Source organism: Cydia strobilella, chromosome 15 (genome assembly GCF_947568885.1).
Source record: "Cydia strobilella chromosome 15, ilCydStro3.1, whole genome shotgun sequence".
In the NCBI taxonomy this organism is placed as follows: domain Eukaryota; kingdom Metazoa; phylum Arthropoda; class Insecta; order Lepidoptera; family Tortricidae; genus Cydia; species Cydia strobilella.
Window position 1 is genome coordinate 5798485 of NC_086055.1, and position 27451 is coordinate 5825935.

At 37.7% G+C, this 27451-nt stretch overlaps 2 protein-coding genes across 4 annotated transcripts in view; both read left to right on the top strand.

Annotated features, from left to right (window-relative positions):
- Positions 1 to 9892, top strand: part of LOC134747854 (semaphorin-2A) — a 422795-nt gene extending 412903 nt beyond the window's left edge. For all 3 annotated transcript variants that reach the window (XM_063682505.1, XM_063682507.1, XM_063682504.1), the window contains 6 exons: positions 3014 to 3114; positions 3860 to 4032; positions 4317 to 4508; positions 5833 to 5970; positions 6370 to 6478; positions 6609 to 9892. In XM_063682505.1, coding sequence (XP_063538575.1) covers positions 3014 to 3114; positions 3860 to 4032; positions 4317 to 4508; positions 5833 to 5970; positions 6370 to 6478; positions 6609 to 6665 — 770 coding nt within the window. In that variant the 3' untranslated portion in view covers positions 6666 to 9892. The remainder of the gene's footprint in view (positions 1 to 3013; positions 3115 to 3859; positions 4033 to 4316; positions 4509 to 5832; positions 5971 to 6369; positions 6479 to 6608) is intronic.
- LOC134747863 (26S proteasome regulatory subunit 6B) overlaps positions 1 to 27451 on the top strand; it is a 215836-nt gene that overhangs the window by 127540 nt on the left and 60845 nt on the right. The gene's annotated exons all lie outside the window — the stretch shown is intronic.

Consider the following 27451-nt stretch of genomic DNA (forward strand, 5'->3'; position numbering starts at 1 on the left):
TGCTTTCGTGACCATTGTTGGAACAACTAACGAGTCAATTTAATTGGCGCCTTTATTTTGACGTGCCCTTATAATTTACCCGGTGGTTAGGGAAGTGGAGAAATGAATACTATTCAGATTCGTGACTCGTCGTGTTTGTGCCGACCCTTACGCTTAAGGTCGTCAAACTACGCCGAAAGTTGATTAAACCGTGAAGGTGAAGTTTTAAATGGAGGTAGGGATACGGGACCTTAAATTTAGTACTTTGCTGAGTGACTCATTGTTCTGAATTATATTAAAGTTGACGTTTTGCGTGTTTCATAGAACGAAGCAACTTTACCGCTCCTAATTTGTAGCGTTAAATTATTTTGTCGTTTGATGTAACATATGTATAAGAAGGAAAAGAAGGGTTTATTTTGACAAAACCGTACTTCATTGCGTACACGACGTTTTCTGACTTGTATTGTTACATTCATTTGGTATCAAGACTAAGGAAATAAATTAATTTTGTATCAAGCAGAAACGTCTGCGAACGATGCTATTAAGCTCAGAAATAAATTAAATTAAGAGGCCGTAGTCGATTTTGGAGCAAAAATTTAAAATTGATAGATTTAGTCGTTGAAATTATACACGTTTTGTTACGTAATATCTAAATAACAAGTATTGGTTTCTATTAGCACGTCTTCTCATCTTGCCTTTTAATAATGAGGTCGCGAGCATGCGTCACCGGTAATATATGAAAAGAAGGGGCAGTTTTTAAAAATTCATCAAAAATTTATGGTGGTAAATTATACAAATTGATGTATAAGAATAGTTTCAGCAAATGTTGTAGATTGTTTTAGTATCAAAATTACGTTGAAATTAAGTCGATTTTCAGAGAAATTGTCACTTGTTTTGAAGTAATTTCTGGAGAAAATTGATTTCGTCTAACTTTCATTTACACTACTTCAGTCATAATAATAAAAATGTAGTCTGATAAACGTCAAGTACAGGATATGTGTAATACAAAATTACCATGCTTAGCCGTCCAAACTTTACGAAATTTACAAATAAGAGGGACAAAATCAGTACTTTGCGCGCGTTTACCTAAACGTCCATCAGAAAAGCAAACATTACTAATTTAGTGAGTCTGTTTTCAAAAAATTGATCGGATAAAAGGTAAAATAAGAAGACGTGCTAATAGAAACCAGTACTTGTTATTTCAATAACAAAAGGTGTACAATTTCACCGACTAAATCTATCAATTTTACATTTTTGCGACTAAAATCGACACCGGCCTTTTAAAAGTAGAAAAGTTCACTGTTTTGGGTGGGACTTGAACCGTGGAACTATAATTCATAATTTGTTTATTGCACCCATGGTTTACATTTGATGGTACATACATAGTGGGTTTCACATGGACCCTGGTAGGGCACAGCAATAGTCTTAAATCTAAAGTATGCTAGGTATTAGTATCTATGTAATCATTATATAAACTAGGTCTTATGACAATGGTTAAGAGATTGTAATTTAAAATTATATTGCAACAAATTTATTAATGTCTTGGAGATATTATTGACAATTAAATTTAACATTGAAAATGTAGGGTATATAATATTAGTTTATTTAATAGTTATGTCAAGAATGTCAAGATTAAGAATTTGTATGTCACGCAATGTTTAATAAGAATTGGTAAAAAATAAATGGAATAAAAATAATAATAATAATATAAGTACAGTGCTCTACCATCTGAGCCACCAAGACCGTACCCAATGCAGCGAATATTTCCACCATATATTAGCCATTAGGGAGGCTCTAGCGACATCTACCGTAAGAGTGTTACACTTCTTAAACGGCTACCGGAGTTCCAACTCATAATGGAAATTCACCAGTAAAGATGCACTATCCCATACTAAATTAATTTTGTATCAAACAGACACGTCTGCGAACGATGCTATTAAGCTTAGAAATAAATCCCACCCAAGACAGTGAATTTTTCCACTTTTAATTTAATTTATTACTGAGGAAATAATCACCTACCATGCTACCTACCTATGTATATACATTATACACTTGCATTTATATTTCATACAAATATATAATATGAATGCCTGCCTAAACCAATAAATTAAAGCATAACATTAAGCACTAAATTATTGAATATTTCTCTCCAGACGAAAATCTGGAGCTCATAAAACTCATAAAAGGAGATTCATTTAATCTGTTTCTAATGGAGCTTGACATTTTCGTAACTAGGTAACACAATATATGCATGATTTTCAGTCACAAGATCAAAGTACCTAAGTCTATACCTAACCGTTACCTTACACGTCAAGCACATTACCTACAAGTACTACTATGCTTGAATAATCAAAGAAACATCTAAGTAATAAGATTAGTTCATAACAATTTAAAACGTTTGACTATCACTTTGCAAGTAAAAAGTATAAATATTCGTTTTGAGTGGCATTTGGTAATTTTTTTTTGTCAATTTATAACATAGAAAATGTAGTGATAAGTTTACATATAAAATTGCCGAAAGATCAAATTCGAGTTATAGAATTTCTAGGTTGGGGAAATTTTAATGTTTTTATCAATAAAATTTATATTTTCATAAAAGTGACCGTACCTGTTGTAGTCATAATGACTAAAGGCCGATACAGACGCGACAGCGTGCAGTTCCCATACAAATTGCAGTCGGGTTGCAGTCCATCTGTATCGGCCCTAATAATTAAGTCGAATATAGCTTAACGTTTAAATGAAGTTAAATGAAAATATTTAAAACCATATATCTAACGTGTGTACTCTGGATATCCAAACACAAAGTCTAGACGTAAACATTAATTAGGTACATCATCAGTTTACAACAACACTACATAAAAATACCATTCCATAAGTTTTTTTACCTATTCCGCTCTCTATTCAGATGTGTATATTTTTCATGAAACTCGTAACGAAACATAAACCGACGATTTTACGGTACTCTTCTTTCTCTTTTTCTTATACCTAAGCTTGTAACTACACTACGAGTAACACAATATTACCTTTGTTATAGATGAAGGGAAAATTCACAAGATAGTTCAATGGACCCGAAACGGCGATAGCCAATCTGCTCTGCTGGATATTTTCGACGTAACGCCTGGAGAACCCATTCAGGTAACTAATACCATAACAATTTTTTGCCTAGTATCTTTTGGGGATTTATGAGTACTATTATGCTGACCGGTCGGGTATGTATGGTGTATTAAGATCTTCACATAGGATGGATAGTTATATGGTATGGATTACTATAATGGAAACATTTTGTTGGCGGTTTGGGTGTTATAGATCGAGCAGCGTAGCTCGGGAGTCTATTAAGTTTTATAGGACAGTAACATAGCAGTAATCTAGTATTGATATTGGTAACGTAACCCATTTCTCTTGGAGTAAGTAGTCGTTCTCGAGTCATGAATATAAACGCAAATAGTTACTTATAATATAAGCATGAGTTTGCGGTTTATGAGGTTGTGATTTTGTAAATGTGGTTATGAATGAGCTCTCGTCTGGTTAATTGTTATATAGGTATACCAAAATCTAATAGTACCTAAGTATTTTATATATGACGTATAAATAAGTAGATATATACAAAACTATCTCATTCTTACATTTTAATATACCTAGAGACTGCTTAGTTTGTTCAAGATGTTTAGCTTAGTGTTTAGTGACCGATAGGTAAGTACCATCCGGTATCTACTGAACCTGCCCAAAGATTTTAGTAAATCAGTTATTTTAAATTTTTACACTGATGATAAGGTTTCATTTACTTACTAAAGATACTTACAACCTACTGGTTTATTTAGCTATTTTTGTTCAAGGATTCAATAATGAGTCTCAGAAATTTGACAAAATGTTCTTGTTCTAGGCAATGGGTATATCCCGCGTGCACGGCTCGCTGTACGCTGCTTCGGACCGGCGCGTTCTGCAGCTGCGGTTGGCACTGTGCGCGCGCCGCTACGACGCATGCGTGCGCTGCGCGCGCGACCCTTACTGCGGTTGGGACCGCGAGGCTTCCGTGTGCAGGGAATACGCGCCAGGGTAAGTGTAGGCAGTGGGGTCATAGTTATGAAACATTAATAATTAGTTTATCGAGTATTAATTTTATAAGTTAATAATAGAAGAGATAAATATTTTAGTAGAGAACTTTATTCCGTAAAATATGGCACATGTTCAAAATTATTGTAATCTTATAACAGAAACAACGCTTGCTAGTCTATTATCCAATTTAAATAGGTTCACAGTAGGGATCCCAGATGAAAAGGTTGACCTATGTCCAAAATAACACGTCCTTCGCCTGTAATTATTTTCTTCTTCTTACACAGTTTGATTCAAGACGTGGCCAACGAAACAGCGGACATTTGCGACTCATCCATAGCTCGCAAGAGCGTGTCGGCGACATGGGGCCAGAGCCTGCACCTCGGCAGCTTCATCAAGATGCCCGAGGTCCTGCAACCGCGCGCTATCACCTGGTACCACTATTCCAGGGAGAAGGGACGGCATCCAATCACGTTTAAGTGAGTTCGATTGAAGCGCTCAGTAAAACCATTTGGTTGAGGATTCTTTTTTTTTTACTAGCCTAATTTAGTGTCCCACTGTTGGGCAAAGGTTTCCCCTCGTTTCCTCCACTCGACCCTGTCGTTTGTAGTTTCCCGCTAATCCGGATAAAATGCGTCCAAGTCGTCCCGCCATCTCCTTTTCGGCCTGCCTGCACCCCGGCCAGCACCATCTATGGTGTTCCGTTGAGGATACGACTGGTTAACATTAGATTAAGGAAATGCAACGTTAAAATGCCTCCTACATAGAAACTGGGTTATTTTTAACGTTAAATTAACATTATTTTACTATTACTAGTTTTTTAAAACAAGTTTAATAAAGTGGTCATTACCGTGAAATTTTAAAGCAGCAGGTAAACAAAATATTCATGTTTATCTTATGTGTTTGAACAAGAATACAATAAATCCCAAAATACGACGTAGCAGTGCAGTTTACGTATCAAAATTTCCACGCCACCGACGCACCGTCAAAACAAATCGTTAAATAAACTGTGCTTTAATTAAATGCAACCCTAATTCTCCGCTATCTTCAGTTTGCTTACGAACAGAAAATTATTCAGAAAACACTTGAACTAAACACGCGTCTAACAACATTAATTAAAGTGTTTCCAAATCTGCTGCTATCGCACTTCCGCTGCGGTAATTACGATGCAAAGGGAACGCTGCGGCTCGTGCAATTGATATTGGGGCTACTATATTGAATTGACTCCGAAATCGGTGGTTTGCTCGGTTTGATTTACTGACGAGAAAAATAATGACCATCGGTCATTACTGAGTTCATTTAGTTTATTTGCGTAACGGGTATACCCAATAAATTCGAAGCGCTTCATTTGACTTTATTTGGCTATCTTGTCGTAATAGGAGTAAACGGATTTGTGTGCAGCCTACATGATTACATATTTTTCTTATCTGGATTGTCTTTGTTTGTTTACTCAATCGCTATACAAAACATTTTACAAGTGTTGGTAGGTAAATTATTTATTAACTTTAAGATTTAAAGGGTCGACGGGTATTTTGGCATTCCTATTCAAACCGTTTTCAGCCACGATAACGGAAAATTGTTACCGATAGTCCACGAGGGGATTATATGCTAATTAGAGACGTGTCAAAGTAGAATCAATATTAAAGCCTGGTAATAAACAACATAAACATAACATAAAACATTGATTAATGTTTAGTGCGAGTTAATACATTTGCTACTTGCGTTTAGTGGCAAATGTATGAACTCGCACTTAACACAAATCATTGTGTAAACAGTCATTGAATCCAAGAGTCGTGTTTCCAGCAAACCGGAGAAGTACATCGAGACTTCTGAGCACGGGCTGCTGATCATCTCAGTCAGTGAGAGCGACGCTGGACGCTACGACTGCTGGCTCGGCGGCTCGCTGCTCTGCTCCTACAACATCACCGTCGATATCCACAGGTAAGAAACAACCTCTTAAAAAATATTTATAGGGTAGGTAATAATGTTGACATCAATCGGTATTTTACGATTCGTATTTTAGAGAACCTAAGTGTATTGATACCTACTATGCCAGCGATGCATAAAGAGAAATCCGAGTTATGGTACGAGCAATGTAAAAAAATGGAATTGTTAGGTTTGATACATTTTGGCATCTTATTTTCCAACACACTTAACGTACAAGAAAACTTACAAATCGATCAATTTATCCTAGGGGTTGTACCCAAGTCAAACAGAAACGTAAGAAGTAGTGCAAATATTGCATCGTCAAACAACCTAGCATTAAGGATTTTACTTTTAATAAAAAGTTTGTCGACATCAAGGGTAAATAAGAGTCTGTAAAAACGTGTCTTTTTTCAGATGCTCTCCCCCGGAGAAGAGTAACGAGTATCAAAAGATATATTCTAATTGGTGCCATGAATTTGAGAAGTATAAAACTGCCATGAAGACATGGGAGAGGAAACAGGAGGTGAGACTCATAAACAATAGTTTAGCCAATATTTTTACATATATTTTTTATTGTAATCTTATCAGCTTTGTGACTCGGCGAGAGTTTAACAGAATATGAGCGAAGTAAAGGGTAATTTTTGTTTTTCCAGCAATGCGCGAGACTGAACGATTCGAATCAGAACACACACCCGAATGAGATCGTGTGATAGCTTCTGAACATCGCCTATCTCATGTTTCAATCCGTGAACTACTACGCGGGCGCCATCCCGGTGCCCTACGTCTCCGCCGGCCTCAGCCACTTCATCCTGTCTTGAGTGCCTGGCCAGTACTGCGCTGGTACCGTGCTAGTACCCGTAGTGACCACTAGTGACCCAAACAAGTGACTCCCTGTAGCTTTTGTAAAGACATATTGAAATTAATGTTAAGGACAGTGCCCGCTCCCGAACCGGGAACATGAGAAGGTGATTAGACACTCTAAATTTATATGGACATTTATCATTATTAAATTAAATCGATCGGTAAATACGCGCGTCGCGCTATGCTTGTTGGAAATGGATTGTAAAAAGATTTAGAGATCAAAATTCTCATTATTATAAGTATGCTTTGTTCGTTGGATAAGAGAATAGGAAAATTGTTACATTACGAAAATGGAATTAATTTTTATAATTGCTTACTCGTATTAAGTATTATGCAATTATATTAATTGACTGCTGCCGTTCATTGTCGTAGTGAATATTGAGAGTATTTATTATTATTTGTGTCCCAACATCCATGTACCTAGTTTATTCAAAGCTTATTTAATACTAGATTATTTGAAATGGTGACGTATGGTCTGGCTCTGTATTTTATTTTGCGGGTTTATGGCAAACTATGCATTGCAATTTCCACACGAAGCAAAGTTTAATTGGCAGCTATAAAAAACGAGAAAATACGAGCTTGTAAATTGTATCATCGATCGATGCTTAGAACGGCTTGTTACAAGCCCGTAACCGTAAATAAAAAATGTCACTGATAGACGCCAATGCAACACAAAATGCTATTTGCTCTGTTTTATTCCATTCTATTTTAACCAACCTGCATCAAACATATTGAAAAGCATGGCCGTAACGCCTGTGTAAAGTGTGGTATCGGAATAATGTAATCCACTCGTCTATGCAACGACTGCTATCTTAATTTAAAAATCTATATTTGTACGGACTGGAGTTTACAAAAACTAAATTTATCAGCCCAAACGCGATTCAACAACACTAGCAGTGTTGCATACTCGATGGACGGTGACCATTGAATTGCAGTGTAATCGAAATGAGTACAGGTGCAGTATTACGCTGCCAATTTAAAAAGATCATTAACATTGCGGTTCGAGTATAACGTTCGTCGTTTTTAAATGGCAGAGTAACCGCACGGGACCGACGCGCTATAGCTTCAAATCTCTGAGGGTTGTGGGAGGGTTCGCCTCATTATTTTTCCCCTATTTTGTGTAAATAGTTACCTAATTTGGTTCTGTATTAATATAAGTGTACGTACGTATAGTATGCACGTCCCTAAATGTAATGAGTATAATTTAAGCCTGTGATATATAAGAAACATGTTTAGAAAGTAATTTTAAATGGTCGGGAAGTGGAGTAAATCGCTGTTGTCCTATAATTTTCTCATCGTCATAAATATGTTTCAGGGTAATTGTTTTACTAATATAACGTTTTGATGTAACTGTTTTACGTATTTGTACCTATTTCATTTATATATCAAAATTATTTAAATACAGGTTAGCCAACTTCAAGTTACAATATTAGTGTAATTTATTCCACAGTATAGCTTAAACATATTATATTATATCGAACTCTAGCAGCAATAATTCAAATACTTAATGTCAACAAAGTCTTTTCTGATATTTATGGATCAAAGATTAATATTAGAGATAATTTAATATGACGTAGACGGTGTTTTAAGAATTTATCTCTGCATATTTTTGTACAAAACTCGATCCTAATGTCAGTGATGAGTGGGTAAATGTTACGTTGGAAAGAGTGAAATAGCAACAAGTGAACGAACAGCTAGGCAGCGTCCGGAATGATTTCACTTATTTGGTGACAGTTCGTGAGTGACGACTATAATCACTATCAATAATGGTCACATTTCTAAAAATTTGGTAATGTCGCCGAAAAACTCCAATATTTTGCTTGAAGCGCAAAAAATGGCCATTTACTTAACAAAATATTAGCAATGTCCCGGGTTGTCAATAACTAAGGTTGATTACGGTACTTAAAACTGTTTCAAAGTCATCGCAAGACTTGATGCCCACTCCGATATGGCCCCGGCCACACGCCAGCTATCATTCTCACTAGTACTGGGACTTTAGTCACCATATCAAACATTTACTGTACCTACCTAAGAGCTTGTATATATTTAACGATCATCTTATCATTGTTTTACATAGGTAGCGGTGGATTACAAATTTACAAACGAATTGCATTTTATAAAATTATATCATACATATTTTTTCTAGAGATATATTGACGGAATGCCACTATTAAGGTTTTTTCAGCTGCCACAATGCCATAGCAAGTAGAATACTAGTACCACTGCCATTCGCTTCTAGTTTTACATGACTCTCATGCCCATTCCTGTCGAGATCTTTGCGTTGACATGACATGAAATAGTAGGCAGAGAAGAGTACTGTAGCCATAGTAGAAACAAATTCTAAATAGTAGACATAGATATGTTGAATAGAGAACTCATGTTGATTTCGCATTTATCTTAGGGCGTGCTGTTACAACCATATTTGATGGAACAATTGCGGTTAAAACGGCATTTATAATCACGGCAGAGTAAAATTAAAGTGTTAATTGTCAGTATTGCAAGATCCAAATAAACAACTCAATTGTTTTGTTCAGTTTTTAAACACGTCCGATAGACATTTCAGCTAGTAAATTGTTGAAACAGTCCGCCCTTCACAATTTTAAACCAAGAGTATTATGTTATAATTCATATTTTATGATGCGACAATGTTTGCCAACTAAGGCTATTCGATTTTCAAGCTTTTCAAAGCAGAAATCAGTAACCGTTGTAGACTTAGACTCATTAGGTGCTTCGACATTTAAGGATTAGTTTTGCAAATACTTTATGATATATTTCGGACTTTTCTCATATCATGTACATACATAAATCGAAATAGATATAATGAATCTTAAAAATATCTGAGCTTCGTCGTTTATTATATTAGCTAAGATTCGGTACTTAAGTATTTTAGTGGTTAGGTACTCAAACTACGACGCCCCTGCGGGTTGTCTTGCGCAATAATTATAACTAATTACTATTATCTGTACTAATCGAGTAGGTAGCTCTGTACATTTCACATGTTACTATACTGTATTAAGTTAAATTTCAAATGTAGCGTTAAGATTTTATATAATAAATCTATGAAATGTATCTCTCATGTTTGAAGTTTTATTTGCCGATTTCATTGATGTTGTGTGCCGACAGGAGTGTGTAAACGTCGCCGGCTATCATAATAAAAGCTAAGAGAAATTGTTTAAAATAGTGTCAATTCATCACGTGACATACGGGGGTGACGTTTTGGTCATAACAGGAGGGGCGGCCCCTCGCCGCGGCTCGCTGCCGCTCGTCGCTCGGCGACGGCCGGAGGGCCCGTAAAAAGTAAGGGCGCATAATTATATAGTGCCACTAAACTAATTTCACGATACATTGCCAACAAAATCTGTGCTTGGCACCGCCTCGCCTGCCGAAATGTGATTTTTCATAACGAATCTGTTGATTACTACTGTTGTGTGTTATTTCCTTTACTACGAATTGCTAATCACACCCTTCCCTCGACGTTCGAAATTGCTTTCGATATTGATGAATAACTGATGAAGGAAATGAAGTTGGTGTGACCTTTAACTTATTTTGAGGTTTACTTGCGTGCCCGTAATTATTGCCGTCGGTTCCTTAAAACAAAGTGACGTCAACGCGTCGCTTGTTGGGAAATGAGTTATGGAAAAATAATAAAGTTCACTTTGGACGTTGAAACCTAAACCTATGAAATACAGGCTACTGTGTGGTATAATACGAATTGTCCAGTTCTAAGAATACAACTCAGTCTCTGTATAATTTAGTAACTATATATGTTCTTTGATTCAATAGGCATCGTGAAAGTGTCACATTGCTCCTATATACGCGACAATGCGACAACGTAACCGATCGATAATGCGACACTTGACAGCTGTCTTTTACTTTTTTTGAGCTTTTTCCAAAAAAAATATAGAAAACCTGATTCTCACACCTTTTTGGGTTCTTACAACTCAGAATCACTGCTATATTCAATCCTGATGCTATTAAAATGTTCTAAAAAATATAAGTATTTTAGTTTCCACTAGGGTAGAACGAGGCGAATCGGATCACAGGGCGAATCGAGTCAGACTAAAAAAATTGTTGATATTGAAAATATTGCTTATGACTGGCGTCGCAGACTAACAGAAGACATGTACAGCGCTATTTTAGTGCACTCATATCAATGAAATATATCAAATATCAACGGATTTTTCATCATGATCCGATTCACCCTGTGATCCGATTCTCCTCGGTCTACCCTACGTGACGCACGTGACGCACGTAATACAAGTGAAAAATGTTTCATACTAAAACGTGACGTAATGGAACGGATATTTTAGGACCTTTTTTAATGGTAGAGTAGATAATGTTGACGATTCTGAGTAGAATAAGCCCAAGAAAGCCCAGATTTTTAAGAATCAAGCTTTCACATTTTTTTTGGAAAACGCTCATTTAGCTTTAGTACCAACTTATGAGCAAAGGCGTACGCGTAGCTGCAATATTATATCGCTTTAAAGTTTAAGGGGCCCATTGACTATCAGTCCGCCGGACGATATCGGCCTGTCAGTTAGAACAAAAATTTGACGGTTCCAAACAATATCCGATATCGTCCGGCGGACTGATAGTCAGTGGGCCCCTTTTACAGCTATTTTCAAGGCTGCCGTTACTGTGCCTTTTATATTTTCAGGTAGTAAGAAAGGAATAAAAAACAACATATTTTTATAACCATGGTATGAAGAAATTTGATAGGTAAGGTGCATTGGGGTAACTTCGAGAGGGAGGTAATTTTGAAAATGGTAAATATCAACTAAACTAGAAACGCTTTCTACTGCAGCAACAGTGAGCAAGATGCCTTGTTAACGCAGCTTCTTACGAAGCGAAGCGGCGCGGCGCGGCGCGGCGTGGCGCGGCGGGCCCACGGCGTTCGCGTTCGCAACGAGATCGCCCACTCGCCCACGTAGGAGACTTCTATTTCTATAGGTATCAAAGGATGGATTCGCCCCGCGCCGCATCGCTTCGCTTCGCGTTCTCGTGTTGTTCACCTACGTAGTACGCTGCGTAAGTGTTGCTAAAGTATGAAAAGTCTTTCTGGTTTTATAGATATTTGCCATTTTCAAAATTTCCTCACCTTGAAGTCACCCCAATGCATCTTATTGGCCTCTAACGGCGTAGCTTAAGCAAATACTATTTATAGAAAGTATCCTATATGCTATAAACTGAAATAGATAACATACACTAAAGAGAAAGTGACCAAGTCCACCGGTAGCCGAGGCGGGAATAGAACCCACGTCTTAAGCTTACGCGGCTAATGTCCTGGCCACTAGACCACCCGGCCACGGCGGTACCCGTCCCAAATTCTCTGGTGTATGCTATCTTTGAAAGGTTAGGCCCCTTTGACCAACTCAAACCGGTCAATTCTAACAACGTGATATTACTAGATACGAGAACAATACGAGATCTAATAGATACGTTATTAGTTTCGTTCTCAACTAGTTATCTTTTGCAGTTCGATTCGAGAAACCAATTGTCATTTCACGCTACAATTATTGTGACGTTTTGGGATATCCATTACATATGCATTGGATGTCTAAGTAATATTTTAAGCAAATCTTAAAGAGATCGTTCCAGAGGACATAAGATAAAGAACATAAAGAACTTAGCAAAAAGCTCGTCGACGCAACCGGTGACCAGAGAGCTGGCGGCTTTCTCTTGCAGCGCATAAGTATTGCCATTCAGCGAGGGAATGCTGCCAGCATCTTTGGCACAATGCCGCGGGGGCCTTATTTAGATGTTTTTTAATTAAGAGTAGTTTTGTTTTTTAATTTTTTTTATTTATTTATAAGTTGTTATTCTTAGTTACTTTTAGTTTTACTTTTAATTAAATAATAATAATTGTTAATCCGATAATAAATATAAGTATGAGGACATTCGGAAACGCGGAAATGTCAAATTTGACATGACTTTCTTAAATATCTCGTTATCGTTTCTGTTTCATATCTAGTGGATATCAACTAGATATCCACTAGAAATAGTTGTGGCGAGCGTTTTGGGCACCTTTGCGCTGGGGATGACGCGGGGTGGGATTTTTGACTGACTGTTGCTTACTGCTTTGTGTTTTGTTTTGTATTTGTGTGTTTTTTTTTATTTTATTTTTTGATATTAAAATATATTAGGTATTGTTGATATCTAGATCATTGTTCGAATTGGCCCGTAAGGGCAAGCAATGTGTGCTTTGCACCTCAAACACGCAAATCAAAAAATATTTCATAAAATAATTTGATTTGTTCCCTAGTTAGATCCTATATGCTATTATAACTATCCACATAATACAGCAGCACCGAATTTACGAAGCAATTCCATTGTAAGCGAGAACTACTGTTTGACAAGTTAGGAGCAGTTTGTCTCAGAAAGCGGTCCGAAGATTACATTCCAGATTGCATCATAACCGGTAGGAGGATTTGTCAAACGCTGGCCCAGACATGTACCTAAATAGATATCGTATTAGAACATGTTCCATAAAAATTATAGATACTTCTCAAACTTAGATAAAGTTAACTTAATAATAATATGATATGACTAGTTAAAACACAAATATTATGTAATAAAATAATTTGATTTGTTTCCTAGATGTAAAAAACTGACGTTTACCGGCGTGTATTTAATGAAATTTAATTAGGTTTCCTTTTACTTACTTGGCTCCACGCTCGCCATGTCGTTAATATTTTTACAAAATGTGCCTACATCATTTTAACTTACTTAGTTAATTCTGAGAGTTAGAAGTAGTTAGGGCCACTTGCACCATCCAAGGTTAGCCACTAATACGGAGTTAACAGGGTTAAATTGTACTGGTAACTTCGGGTTTAACCGATTAACCCCGAGTTAGTGGCTAACCCTGGATGACGCAAGTGGCCCTTATTTAGTGAGAGTGTAGTTAGCCCTTTCTCCCTTCACAAGTACCTATTACTAAAAAAACCCTGTGAATAAACTCATTCACTGTCATGCTACGCTCGTAGTGCTACGGCGTAGTCAATAGCATAGTTTATCCCGCCACGACCGTAGCGTAAAGGTGACATTCGGATGTCAACTGCAGTTGCATTACTGTTCCGAGTTCCGACATTTGAACGGTAAATATGTAATTTTTGTTTATAAAAAGTAATATAAACAAAAAACAATAAAATTAGGCCTTAAAGTAAAAATTACAAACTAAACTTAAAATAGTAGCTATTTGTCTTACAAGGGGGCAAAGTTGTTGTTTAAAACCTCTCGTGGTAATATTGATACCCGAGCAAGCGAAAGCGAATCTTGAGCGTACAGAAATGTAATATTGAGCTTTGCGAGGGTTTAGAGTTATTCAAGGCACGAGGGTTAAACAAATTTTGCCACCGAGTGAAATACAAAAATTTTCACCACTCCAACACAAGGAAAATAAAATATCAAACAAAATCAAAGCAAATCTATTGAAATGATTCGATTAAATATTTAATTATTCAAAATCATCACAAACTCAAAATTTGCATTTGATTACTTTGCCCCACATGTGTATAAAATGCTACTTTCTTATCAGTTTTTGAACAAGCAAGAGAGCCTAGACTAGCTGGTGCTGTGGTGAAAATAAATATGTTATGTAGGTATCGGATTTGTTTTACGTGGTCTAACTAGAAACTAGACATAGGTCTGTCCGCCCGCCTAACAACAGTAAGACTGAACAATATTGCAGTATATGCACTGAATTCATTATTGAACGTGCTCATGTAGGTGCTCATGTAACGGTCGTATCGTAAATTTAGATACGTAGGTTTAGAACGGGGATGCAAACTATACAAGTCCTAAATAATCGAATATTAGTACATCTGTAGCGCATTGTTCTTCTTAGGGTTCCGGTTAGGATAAACAGTTTAGAAGTTATTCAAGAAAATAGGCAAAAAATTACCGCCCCCCCTCCCCCCTTTATCTCCGAAAGTACTGGGTCTAAAATTTTGAAAGAATACACAAAATAGTTCTTTGCCTATAGATGACAGGAAAACCTATTAGAAATGTGAAATGTATATTAAAAGCGTGAGTCGGACTTAATTATTTAGTTTTTGATCCCACCCCTACGGGTTTATTGAAGACATTTCACTCGGGTTTCACATAAAAAATACATTGTTTCAATTGTGTAATTTACGGAACCCTTGGAACGCGAGTTTGTTCACAATTCACTTATGTTTGTACGCACGGTTTGTAGGAAGAGTCCGGGAGGCTTAAAAATTTGTATAAAAATAGTGCCAAAATCTAACTTTTTTTTTGGCATGCATGCCATATGTTACCGTCAGGCGATACTAGAGTGCTGATACGAGTAAATAAATACATGTAAAAAAATATTTAATTTTGGCACTATTTTTAATTTAATGGTTCCAGTCTCCTTGGCAAGTCTCCCGGCCTGTCCCTACCTTACATTTGGCTTCTGATTAGGGCCAAAATTCAACTAGAAAATTTAGAATTCATGAAAAAGTAGCTTAAGTTAATAAAGGTAGGTACAACCTGACAAATGGTAAAATCTAGTAAAAGTAAAACGTCTACTTTATTATAACCACAAAGGTAAATACCTAAGTAAGTAAGAGTACCTCTTATCAACTACCATAAAACACAATTTAAATACATCAGTAATTTTCAAATTTAACTGTAATAAAACGCCTTTCTGAAAACATACTAAATCCAAAACTAAATGAACTTATTTAAACTAATTTCACGCATCTTAAGCTCGCTCTCACTAAATTGATAACCCGCAAAGAATATTACTTAGTAAGTCAACCAAGATTTCATAACACATAACTCATTATTAATAATAAAGGGGGACAGTAAAGAACAGCGCGAAATTCCTAGTGTTGAAATACTGTGGAGCATGTAATGGCCATTTCACGCCGCCCGCCGCGCGCGGACTTCGTCTCCATTTAATAATTACGGCTAGGGAAGAACTATTACCGCAGTGCTTATGAAAAAACAGTAGCATAAATAATTTGCCAAATACTATTTCTACAAAAACGTTATGAAAAAATCTCAAATTTCTGCTGATAAGCCATTCATGCAATGCGAGTGGTTTCAATAAGTTCCCTGTTTTCTTTTACTTATAGTGATTCGGAAATGTGACAATAGGCTCTGCCGTTGCGATATCACGACCGAAGTATCAAAATTTACGTGACTAATGGGTTTTTATTATTATGAAAAATAGCTGCGACGGGCATCAATAGTATTTATCAATTTTTGTCTATTTTGTCAAATTGGTTGTTAATTTTGCTTTTAATCATTGGTAACATACGCATACGCAGATACACTTGTTAAGATATAACCAAACATTGAGTTAATTGGCGTGTAGTTTTCATACAAGCTACGGCTCTATTACAGTCTGTTTCGGAAAATGTCAGCTGTAGACATTTAACGCATACTCTTCAAAGACTAGCTACTGAATATACCACGTGTACTATGACTCAACCGTGCTAAAAGTAGCGTTATTAGCTACTGGAATATAAACCTTACTGCAAAGACTTAAGGTCTTCGCAATCTCCCACCGTTTTATGACTCTACGGGCTAGACAGGGGGTAGCGTACCTACTGTAATTATAGTTTCTGCAAAGCTTACCCTGTCGACGTAGTATATCAGTAATTACCCGTAGACGTAATAACTATATGCAATACGCAAGGCAACTTTAAATACAGGAAAGTAAGGAAGAAGTCATGGACCGAAGCTAGATATATTATGAATGATAGGTTCTTTTGAAAGTAACTCGAGGATGGCGGAGGTGAGGATTTGGCTGAGGCTGGGCATATTAGAAAACAGGATTTGAAGTATCCTCTTTTTACAAAAATCTTATGTCAGCGTTTGTACGAAGTTAATTCGATGCGTATTAATATAAAATAATAGACTAAGTAATTTACAAAAATAAATACTTTTATATTTTTTCCAATAAAATGTACTAAGATTATTGTGGTCTTAGTAAAAGTTTTATCTATTCCTTCGCATAACCACCAAGTTTTGTCAAAGCAAACCAGGTCCCCTAGTTGCCGGGGAGTTGGTCTACAAAGTTTGTTATCAAACAAAAGTGCATAGAAAACAACTGCATTGATAGCCGAATGTTCCTATTCCAACTTTCCGGTAAAAGTTAAAAGGGCACAGGATATAATTCGAGCTTTAAAAATCCCAGCTTAGTTTGATATATAGTCAGTGTTACACGTAACATGTGATATTATTATATTATACTTACGTCTACGAATTATCTCAGGCGGTAGGTAAAGAAGTTGGGCAGTATTTTTTAGTAAAAAATTTTGAGACTATAACTGGCTTATACAATACATTAATATATACATTACATTTTTACTCTATTAATATTTTAACCAGTTCGTAGCTGATTGATTGTCGATAAGATGTAAAATCTAAGAAAATCGTGCCTCTTGTTTGACAGCTGAATAGATGGTGCTGTATTGCGCTTATATGTTGCGTAGTCACTGAATCGTCAAACGTCAACTTTTCACAAACAGAATTACCGTATTATAATGTATACCAGAAAATGTAATGACTAGTTTTATTATAATATGTATAATATAATATAATCCAAACTAAATTATTTTATTAAACTTACATTATAATGTCACAATAAAAAAACAGTAAATAGAAAGTCCATGCATAGACCATGATCGGCAACGCAGGCTTCGTCAAGTGGACATAAAAGCAAATCAGCAACAGGCTTCGTCATCTACTTACAAATGATGTAATCTGCAACAGGCTTTGTCAATCTTAACCACTAAATTAAACTAGGCTATGGTGCCACCCCGGACCGTAGCCGGCCCAAACGTCCCCATGACACTGGCAGCGTTGCCCCGTTGAATTGTCAAGGAGATCTGTTGGACCAGGTACGATCCGGAGCGAGGATCGCAACCGCTATCTTTCAGTCAAGCCCCTCACCCCAGTCACCGCAGTCACCCCTAAGTTTCAGTTTAATATAATTACATAAATATATGTACCTACATACGAAGCCGTACAATACCATCTATATCAGCTGTCAAATCGAAACACGAATTTCTCTTAGACATTACCTATTGAATACTATCAATAAATATTTTATTACGCTTGTTACTTACTAGTTACACTTTTTACTATTCTTTACTTTTGTCAAAAATTGATATGAAATCAAGTTTAAAATTAGATTTCTGCACAGCGTCAGCAGTTCGCACGACGCTGACCGCAAACCCTGCGGGGGATTAGGAATTTTCCACGGTGCGCGATCCAATTCAGTTCAGTTTTAGTTTAATATAATTACATAAATATATGTACCTACATACGAAGCCGTACAATACCATCTATATCAGCTGTCAAATCGAAACACGAATTTCTCTTAGACATTACCTATTGAATACTATCAATAAATATTTTATTACGCTTGTTACTTACTAGTTACACTTTTTACTATTCTTTACTTTTGTCAAAAATTGATATGAAATCAAGTTTAAAATTAGATTTCTGCACAGCGTCAGCAGTTCGCACGACGCTGACCGCAAACCCTGCGGGGGATTAGGAATTTTCCACGGTGCGCGATCCAATTAATTTAAAAATCGCCATAACATCGAACCCTCGGCTTTATTGTTATGTAAATTTGAGCAAACTTCGCCGGCAGACGCAGGCATGACTAATTGTTAATTCGGGTAATGCGCTTACGAGTGGGACACCGCTCATCCCGCGCGGTAATAAAGGATTACGCCCGACCTGACCGCTCTGACAATGCTGTTTACTTGAGGGCGCGATTGTGTGTGACGTCACAGATTTCTGAGAACTAGGTTAGAAGGCTAAGAGGCACGGATAAAAGATGTCTTAAATGTTGTTTTAGATGTTTTATGTATAGGTAAGTACCTCAGCATATATTTACCAACGACAAATACAACGGTAGGAACCTATAATTAAAATCAAGTATATTGTACATCCAGCTGCAAAAGTACATGACCACTTTATGAATTGCTTGTTTGCAATGACAAAGCTTGGCGGTTATGTGAAAGAGTATATAAAAATTTAAGAATGGTATTCAATCATAAGTGTGTATGGACTATGGACTTTTGCAGCTCGATGTGTAGGTACAATACCTATCCAATAAGTTAGTCCACTTCCACTTCCAGTAAGGCTTAGCTTAGTAACCGTTAATATGTCTTACCCTGTCACCGGGGTAAGACTATCACTTGACTTATATCGACCGGGATATGGACCGTGATTACCTTTTGTATTGTTTTCGAACTCCCGATATTTCGACGTACAAGTCTAGTGAAACTATCACTTGTATGGGATCCTCATACTGTTAGTCTTGCCCCGAGCAAAATAAACTACGTTAGTCTTACCCCACCTTACCTTAGCTGTAATTTTACATTATCAATCACGCCGATGAAGCATACCTAGCCCAATACACTCTTGGCCACGATTTTCGGGTGCAAAAGCTTCAGTGCAGTTTTAATCTTTTTTGCTTAAGGTTCCACAGAATAGCACGGTATTAGTTTAGCGACCTCATGAAGGTGGCATCTCTCATAATGCCAGGTAATGGATGCAAAAAGCAGTCCAGCACAGCGCCCGCGGCTTGAAGTTGTATTCCAATCGCTGGTTTACCATGGGCGAGGAGTAGGTTCAGGGCACAGGTGAACCAGTATAGGGACCGTATATTTGGACTGTCTACCACCACCTTGTGACCTAAATTTAAAACTATAACTTCACAATAGGTATCACTTCATGCTAATAAGCAGATGCTGCTCCCTACAGTTCACGCGCGTTGTGCGTTGTAGGGTATGTTATCTTGTGGCTTAAATAGAAAACTTCACAGTCTTGCTCGCGTGGTGCTTGTCGGACACATTAGTTATTTGACAAAGACAGATTTCAACTGTTGTAGCGCCATTACACAATCCAATATACAAGCGCCAATATACAAGCGTCGGTCCAATAAAACCCGATGTCAACAAGGATGCACGTGCTTACAGATGTAGTACATAGTTATTTTCCATAGTATTTTCTCGGAAACGTTCGTTTTTGTCATGCTACTTCAGTCAACCTCAGTACTGTTGTACCAAGACTGACTGAAATAGCAAAACACGTTCGTACGTTTCCGTGAAAATACGATGGAAAATAATTACGCACTACATCTGTATCGATAGTTTGCTACGTGCGTTGGAATATTTAGTACGATATTTGAAACCACTTATTTATTATTTTTAAGGGAATGGATATATTCACGACGTGTACGAATTGTAACATTTATACTGGTTGGTCGAGAACTCAACCAACTAATCATAATACCGGAATTAGACGTAGTTTTACGTTAGTAGCTGGTATTAGTGTCCTCGTAAATCGAGCCAACTTTCACGAGCGTAAAACACCAACGCTATAAATTTAAAGGATGAAGCAGAAGATGGTTTTTACAATCTTCTCTTTGTTTCCGAGTTCAAATTACACCTACCTACGTCTGACTAGATTAAACTAGTTTATGTAAGAAGGATAACTTAAACAGGGTAGGTAAGTCGAGAAGAAACTGGAGGCTTTGGATTGGTCTCCTTAGCATAGAAAATTTGACATACTGCGCTGCAAAGACTAGTGTGTAGTAACTTCTGCTCGCGACTTCTGCGTGAAATGTTGATGATGATTGATAAAAACTGTCCTTCCCCGGGCCTCAAACAACCTCCATATTAAACTTCGTTGAAAGTTCGAAACCGGTTCAACGGTTTAAGCGTGAAGAAGTAACAAACAGGCAGACAGACAATGTTACTTTTGCATTAATAATATTAGTAGAGAAACTTTTTGCTTTGGTGGCAAAGAAAAATGTGTGGTCATCTAATAAATTTTTAGGGATCCGTAGTAAACTAGGAACCCTTATAGTTTTACCATGTCCGTCTGTTTGTCTGTCTGTCCGTCCAGTTAGCTCTCTGACCATTAGTGCTAGTAAGCTGCAATGATTGTTACTTGGCTAGCCCCCTTGTTCACACTGAGAAAACCACATGGTCTACGAGTAATGACCCAAAAGTTCAAGACATATTAATTTAAAAAAAAAATAGTTAAAGCAAGTTAGGCTGGCCATGTAAACACAAAATCAACAGAAATGTAGATCGCTGATAATTGGGTCACACTATCACGATGGTTTGGTGTGACTGTTAAGTAGGCAGGTACGAAACAGTTAATAGGTACCTTCCTTGATTGTGTCAATTCTAAAACAAAAACACTACAAAAAGAATCTCGAAAGACACGACAAGAACACGACTGCACAGACCGAATGCATGTTCCGAGGCAACGTTCATTGATGCAACTCATTCGGTGAATTAGTGAAGCTGCGAGCGATAATGGCCGGCGATAAAAGAGCGACTAAATCGGAAGCGAACCAAGAACAAAGGACAGTTCAAATTGTAGCATTGTGCGCCAACGGCCGGGAAAGCGACGCGTCCGCGAAGAATAGAGTCATTTGCCTTTAACAACATTAGCAGCCCTGACCCTTATGCCATCAGTTTTTGTTTGTTAATCTACAGAAAAGGGCGTAACTCATTTTGTCAACTCGTAATTTAATTTCGCTTGAACCCCAACAGCACGCGTCCGCTCGCCCGCTTGTCCATTTGTATTCTTGTTTACACGCAGATTTTCATAATAATGGGCACCGAAATTAATTGACGATGGCGTTTAATTGTACGTGAATATTTTTGTTACTTCAAATAATGCCGAATCTTTGCTGACCTTGTGATAAATTAGGTCGTAAATTTCAAATCGCAGAAACGCACTGCCGTCCCATCGTTACCCGAAACTTTAATATCCCCCTTGCAATATAAAACCCACCAGCCTCCCGGGCAAAGGTGACGGCACGCTTTTAGAAATGCTTAAAATGCAATTTTATAAGAGTACTTTTATTTATGGCCCCCAAAAATGTTAAATGCAAACATTTTATTGCGGGGCTCTGCAAAAATACGAAGAACAAACAATGTCCCTGTTATCCCAAGACGGGGGATGTCAGAACATATTTGCCCGTTTACCGGCCGCATGGGGCGGAACACGTCTTAAGTAGGCACCGAGGGCAGGTAAGGGCCCGCAGCCGCCAGGCTGCCTTCCTATTTCTTACCAAGCACAGGTGAATAGATCGCTTAGCCAAACCATGAAACAGTGATCTCAAGATGGATAACAATTACGTGTAATCAGAGAGCCAACTTATACTGGATGTCCTGAAAGTTCTAACTCGCCAGGTTTGTGTAAACGACTGAAATAACACCCGAGAGCCGAGAGTTATTCGCATAAGGATTTAAAAAAACTTCATTAGCCTAATCACAGTAATCACATCAAACCCAATGTACCTAAACAGACTTAATCTTAGACCCTTTTAAACAAATGAAGATCCAAATCAACGATAAATTTGATTAGTTGGGCCAACAAAAAGATTTCATTTTGATAATCAACGCATATTGTTGCAGATTTATTACATTCGCATCGGGACCCGTCGTCGACCTCTGGTTCAATGTAGCGACAGGCGATGGGAGATGAGAGAGTCTTGTGTTAAATGATTTAGCCAATCCCGGAACAATTTGGATCGAGTTAATTCGGTTAGTTCTCAAACAAAGCAATTATTCTGTCACTCAATTACTGTCTGAGTGCTTTACTTAACCAAGTACGATAGACTGACAATAGAAATAAAACTGAAAAGTCTTAAAAAACGGGAATATCGTTTCGATTCTAGCCACTATCACTGAAACTGACGTAATTAAAAACTGAACATCTCTACCATTTTTTTCCTTCAAATCATTATTGCTATTCGTGTTTTAAACAAGTTTTTCAGTGTTTACCGTCTATAGTACACAATACAAAATAATTCTAAAAAATATGTCTTGAAGCTCAAACAAACGTTATATCCTGGCTTGTGTAAAATTAAAAAGACGATTCCCTCCACTGTACTACACCGAACTATTCCCTAATGATTCTGCTCTTAGTACATTTTAGTACACTACACGCGAACGAAACAGAATTGGAGCGAGGACCGAGGAGTGACAATGACAGCAAAGCGATCCGAGTGATCCGGCTCATCCGACCGAACTAAAACTAAACGTCGACTTTCTCTGTGTACTACTGTACTAAAAGACCGAACTAGTACAGTTGTGAGATTGTACTAGTTGGAAGCGATCTTTTCAGTGAACGAGCATGCACAACTCTACTGGCGTATTATTTATTTACGAAGATGTTCCAAGAGCGGGGGCGGATTGTTCTTGACGCGGCGACTTTGTGCGGGTAGCACACATTACCCTGCTCGGGGTCGCCCCGACTCTTGAAGGATTCTAATGTATTCCCATCGCAAATAGGTCCGTTTAGAGAAACCAGTGTTATGCGCTCTCTGATTTCGCAAAGTTGTCATGGACTTTAAAGATCACAGTCACACTGGTACCCTTGAGAGTTCAGCTCGTCTGCGCCCCGTAAGAAATAAGAATACACCCTGATGCGAAATTTTTATAATAAGCTTTGCCGAGATTACACCTTGTACCCATCTATTTTTAACGCGACGGGCGGAGGTGGGACATTTTTATTGCCCCTGAGCTCTAGATTAGTTTTGTTCCGTGAATTTGATGCATATAAAATGAGCTCGATTATTCAACGCCCTGCGCAACTTGCATCCTATTGTACTATGAATATAAAATGATGCCATATGACGACTTACGTCTTAACATTTGTATGCAGCACCCTCGTGCGTGAATGAGCGGCTCTTTGGTGATTTTATCTTTATTAGTTAGTAACTTTAATGCGCTTAAATAATAAATTATCTTTATTACGTGAAGTTTTAGGAGAGTTCGTGACTAAATAAGGGTCGTGCACTGATAAATTAAATATTTTTCCATGTATACTTAAAAATTAACAAACGAAAGAAGGAAAAATCACATTAAAGAAAATAATAAAATAAAAAACTGTCTGATTTCATATATCTTCCATAACCAAACACAATAGCCCTGATCTGGCCGCTGAGGAGTTCCAAAAGATACTGAATACTGTTACAAAGAAACACACATCAAAAGTGCGGATTAGCAGAAGCAGATACAATCTTAAGCCGTGGATTACGCCAGGCCTCATTAGATGCCAAAAACATCGCGATCGCTTGCATCTGGAGTCGAGAAAGCACCCCGATGACCCCATGCGTCTGCTAGTATATAAAAGGTATAGGAATTTCCTAACAAACTTACTACACCGTTTGAAAAACGCCCACGACCGATCACAGCTTGAAAAACATAAACACAATACAAAAGGTAAACTATTAAAAACATCGCGGAATACCCAAAAAGCACGTCAAAGTCCACGGAATTAACCAAAATTAAACCTACTACTCAAGAAGCGTTAAACCACTGCAATGACTACTTTGCAAATGTAGGTAAATGTTTAGCCAACAACATACTCTCAAGATTAAACAAAACAGAAGTATCACTCTCATATAGACTGAATCAGACTGCCGCTTCATCTCGCTCATTCTTTTTGCATCCTACTGATGACAACGAAGTGTCTAGGCTCATAAGCCTATTGCAAAATGATAGCGCCCCTGGATTTGATAACGTGAGACCTGCGCTACTTAAAGCAATCAAATCTAATATAATTAGCCCGCTTACTTTTATTTATAACTTAAGCCTTAAGACCGGAATATTTCCAGCCGCTTGGAAGAGGGCTACAGTCATTCCTATTCACAAAAATGGACCAAAAAACGCCCCCGAGAACTATAGGCCTATCTCGCTTCTGCCAATATTTTCTAAAATATTGGAGAAAATTGTTAATCGTCGCCTGGTCAGTTTCCTGGAGCGATACGCCCTGCTCTCGGACTCTCAATATGGCTTCAGATGCCGCAAATCAACGGAGAATGCAGTTGATCACCTAACTAGGAAAGTGACCACAGCTTTAGATAATGGCTTAAAGTGTGTAGGTGTATTCCTCGACCTCGCCAAAGCGTTCGATACTGTGTCCGTGACGATACTTCTGAGAAAGTTGGAGCACTACGGCATCGGGGACGTCCACTCCAATGGTTCCAGAGTTATCTCACGGGCAGGTATCAGCGCGTTAAGATCGGGAATGATTTGAGTGACGAATTACCAACTCTTTCGGGGTTCCCCAGGGTAGCGTCCTGGGCCCTACGTTATTCATCATCTACATGAACGACATTTTCTCAGTCAGTGCTCCTACAGGTGAGCTCATATGTTACGCAGACGATACAGCGGCATTATACTATGGCTCTACATGGCAAGACGCCCTACAAGAAGCAGAAGCAGGAATGAATACCCTGAAAGACTGGCTAGACAACAATCTACTCTCCCTGAATATCGATAAAACAAAATACATCTGCTTCCATAAAACCAAGGCATCTGAACCAAATCATCCGACGTCACTATGTTGACGGTTCCGCTAATTCGCTGTCGACAGACCCTGTAAACTCGATTGGCCGCGTGGAGTGCGTGCGTTACTTGGGCGTGGATATTGATCAGCATTTCTACTTCAAACACCAAATAGCAACTCTCTCTAATCGTGTAAGGAAGCTCACGTATGTAATGCGCCTGCTCCGAAACTCTGCTGATCAGCGGGTCCTAACACTAGTATATGTGACTCTGTGTCAGTCTATCCTAGGATACTGTATATCGGTCTGGGGTGGGGCAGGTATTACAACGATGCTTGACGTAGAAAGGGCACAAAGATCAGTACTAAAAGTAATGTACAAGAAGCCATTCCAATTCCCAACAAGACAACTGCTGTCCGAAACTAACACTCTCTCAGTCCGCCAATTATTTATCCTCAAGGTAGCCACGATAATGCATCGCAACACAATAAATTCTTCCGGATTCGCATCGTTCCTTAGTAAAAGGATCTTCCGCGTCCCTCAAAATAAGACGAGAACGCCATATGCAAGACGCTTCCCACAATTCCTTCATCCGTTTACTTATAACCACATATCAAAACTTCAATGTGCAAGATATGACAGTCAAAGAATTTCAGGTCACTGTTCGTAGATGGTTAACCCCTCTCTCGTACCAGGCAACAGAAGATGTATTGAAACCTTTGCAGTAAACACCACATCCCTCTTTCACATACACACACACACGCACTCTCTCTCAGTCTCTCTCTCTCTCTCTCTCTCTCTCTCTCTCTCTCTCTCTCTCTCTCTCTCTCTCTCTCTCTCTCTCTCTCTCTCTCTCTCTCTCTCTCTCTCTCTCTCTCTCTCTCTCTCTCTCTCTCTCTCTCTCTCTCTCTCTCTCTCTCTCTCTCTCTCTCACACACACACACACACACACACACACACACACACACACACACACACACACATGCATGCATGCATGCATACGCTCGCACAGTTTATACTTATCATAAGTTTAAAATAATAAGATATAGATTGTATTGTTTATTAGTTTTTAAAAGTAGTTTAATTTAGATTTATATTTGCAACTCGTGTTTTATCTGTATTTTTTTCGCATCATCTTATTGATAAATCTACTGAATTTCCTAGTCCTCACGACACAGGCTTGACCTAGTGTGAGGGGCTACTGCTAACCAAATTGTCATATTTGTAAGTGAAACCAATTGTTTTATCCTATATTTCATCTATGCCTGGTAACGAAATAATTTTTTTGTATTTTTGTATTTTGTATATTTTTAATATGCCATAATTTCGTATACATTTTGTCTTATAGTATTATAATAATATTCTGTAGGTAACATTATCTCTTAATGTTATAGGAAAAAAGTCCCAGTGCATTTTTGATGGAGCACTCACGAGCCTAGCAGTTTATCCGATTTTGCAAGTTAAACTAAACTAACTTAAGCCACCAAATATGCGAACATTTCCGAGCAACAACAACAATGCGTCCGCAATTTGTATAACAATCGCCCAATATAATGGCCACACATAAAAATACCAATCCCATAATAGAGTTCAATAGAGCCATTTAATTTTCCTGCAAAAAACGATTTCAAAATTCTGAGAAGAGTATTGAAATTACGCCAGCTAGTGACATTCTGTATCGAATGGCGGACAAAAGAAAGAATATGAACATGTGCAAAAAATATCTGGCGTATGCATTTGGGAATTTCGCGTGACAGAAAATTTAATACGAGGGGAGTCTAATATTAAACCTCGGGGAACCATCACTTTTAATATTTGGCCGGCTCCTAGAGGGCTCCTAAATTATTTACCAAATGGAAAGGTAATGGCCGAGGACGAGTGCGAATGAACGTATGCAAATATTATAACCTTGTATTGCTGCCATAAAGCGTGTCGTGCGGGGCCACACTAAATCGGTATAATGAAGAATTTGCAGTTGCCCGACGCACAAATTCAAGTTGGAATGGAAATATTTACGGCTGCTAAAGTGAATTTGTTTGTTCCCTGAGTAATGCGTAAATTATGAGTTTTCATACGAAACACCTACAACTGGAATAAATTTTGCGCATATATTTAAAAAAAAATCTTATGGCAGCGGCTGATAAGATGCGCTAAAACTAATATTCCGTCAAATAATTATACAACTCATTTTCGTCTGTATACATATTAAAAAAAAAACATTGTACTTTTCAATTGTGGCAACTTATTTAAAACTAAGCTAAAACCTTTCGAAAAAGTTTGTACACTGATGAAGAACAAGTACAATTTTATTTTACAAATCAAATTCCAAACTTTTTCTTTCATGCA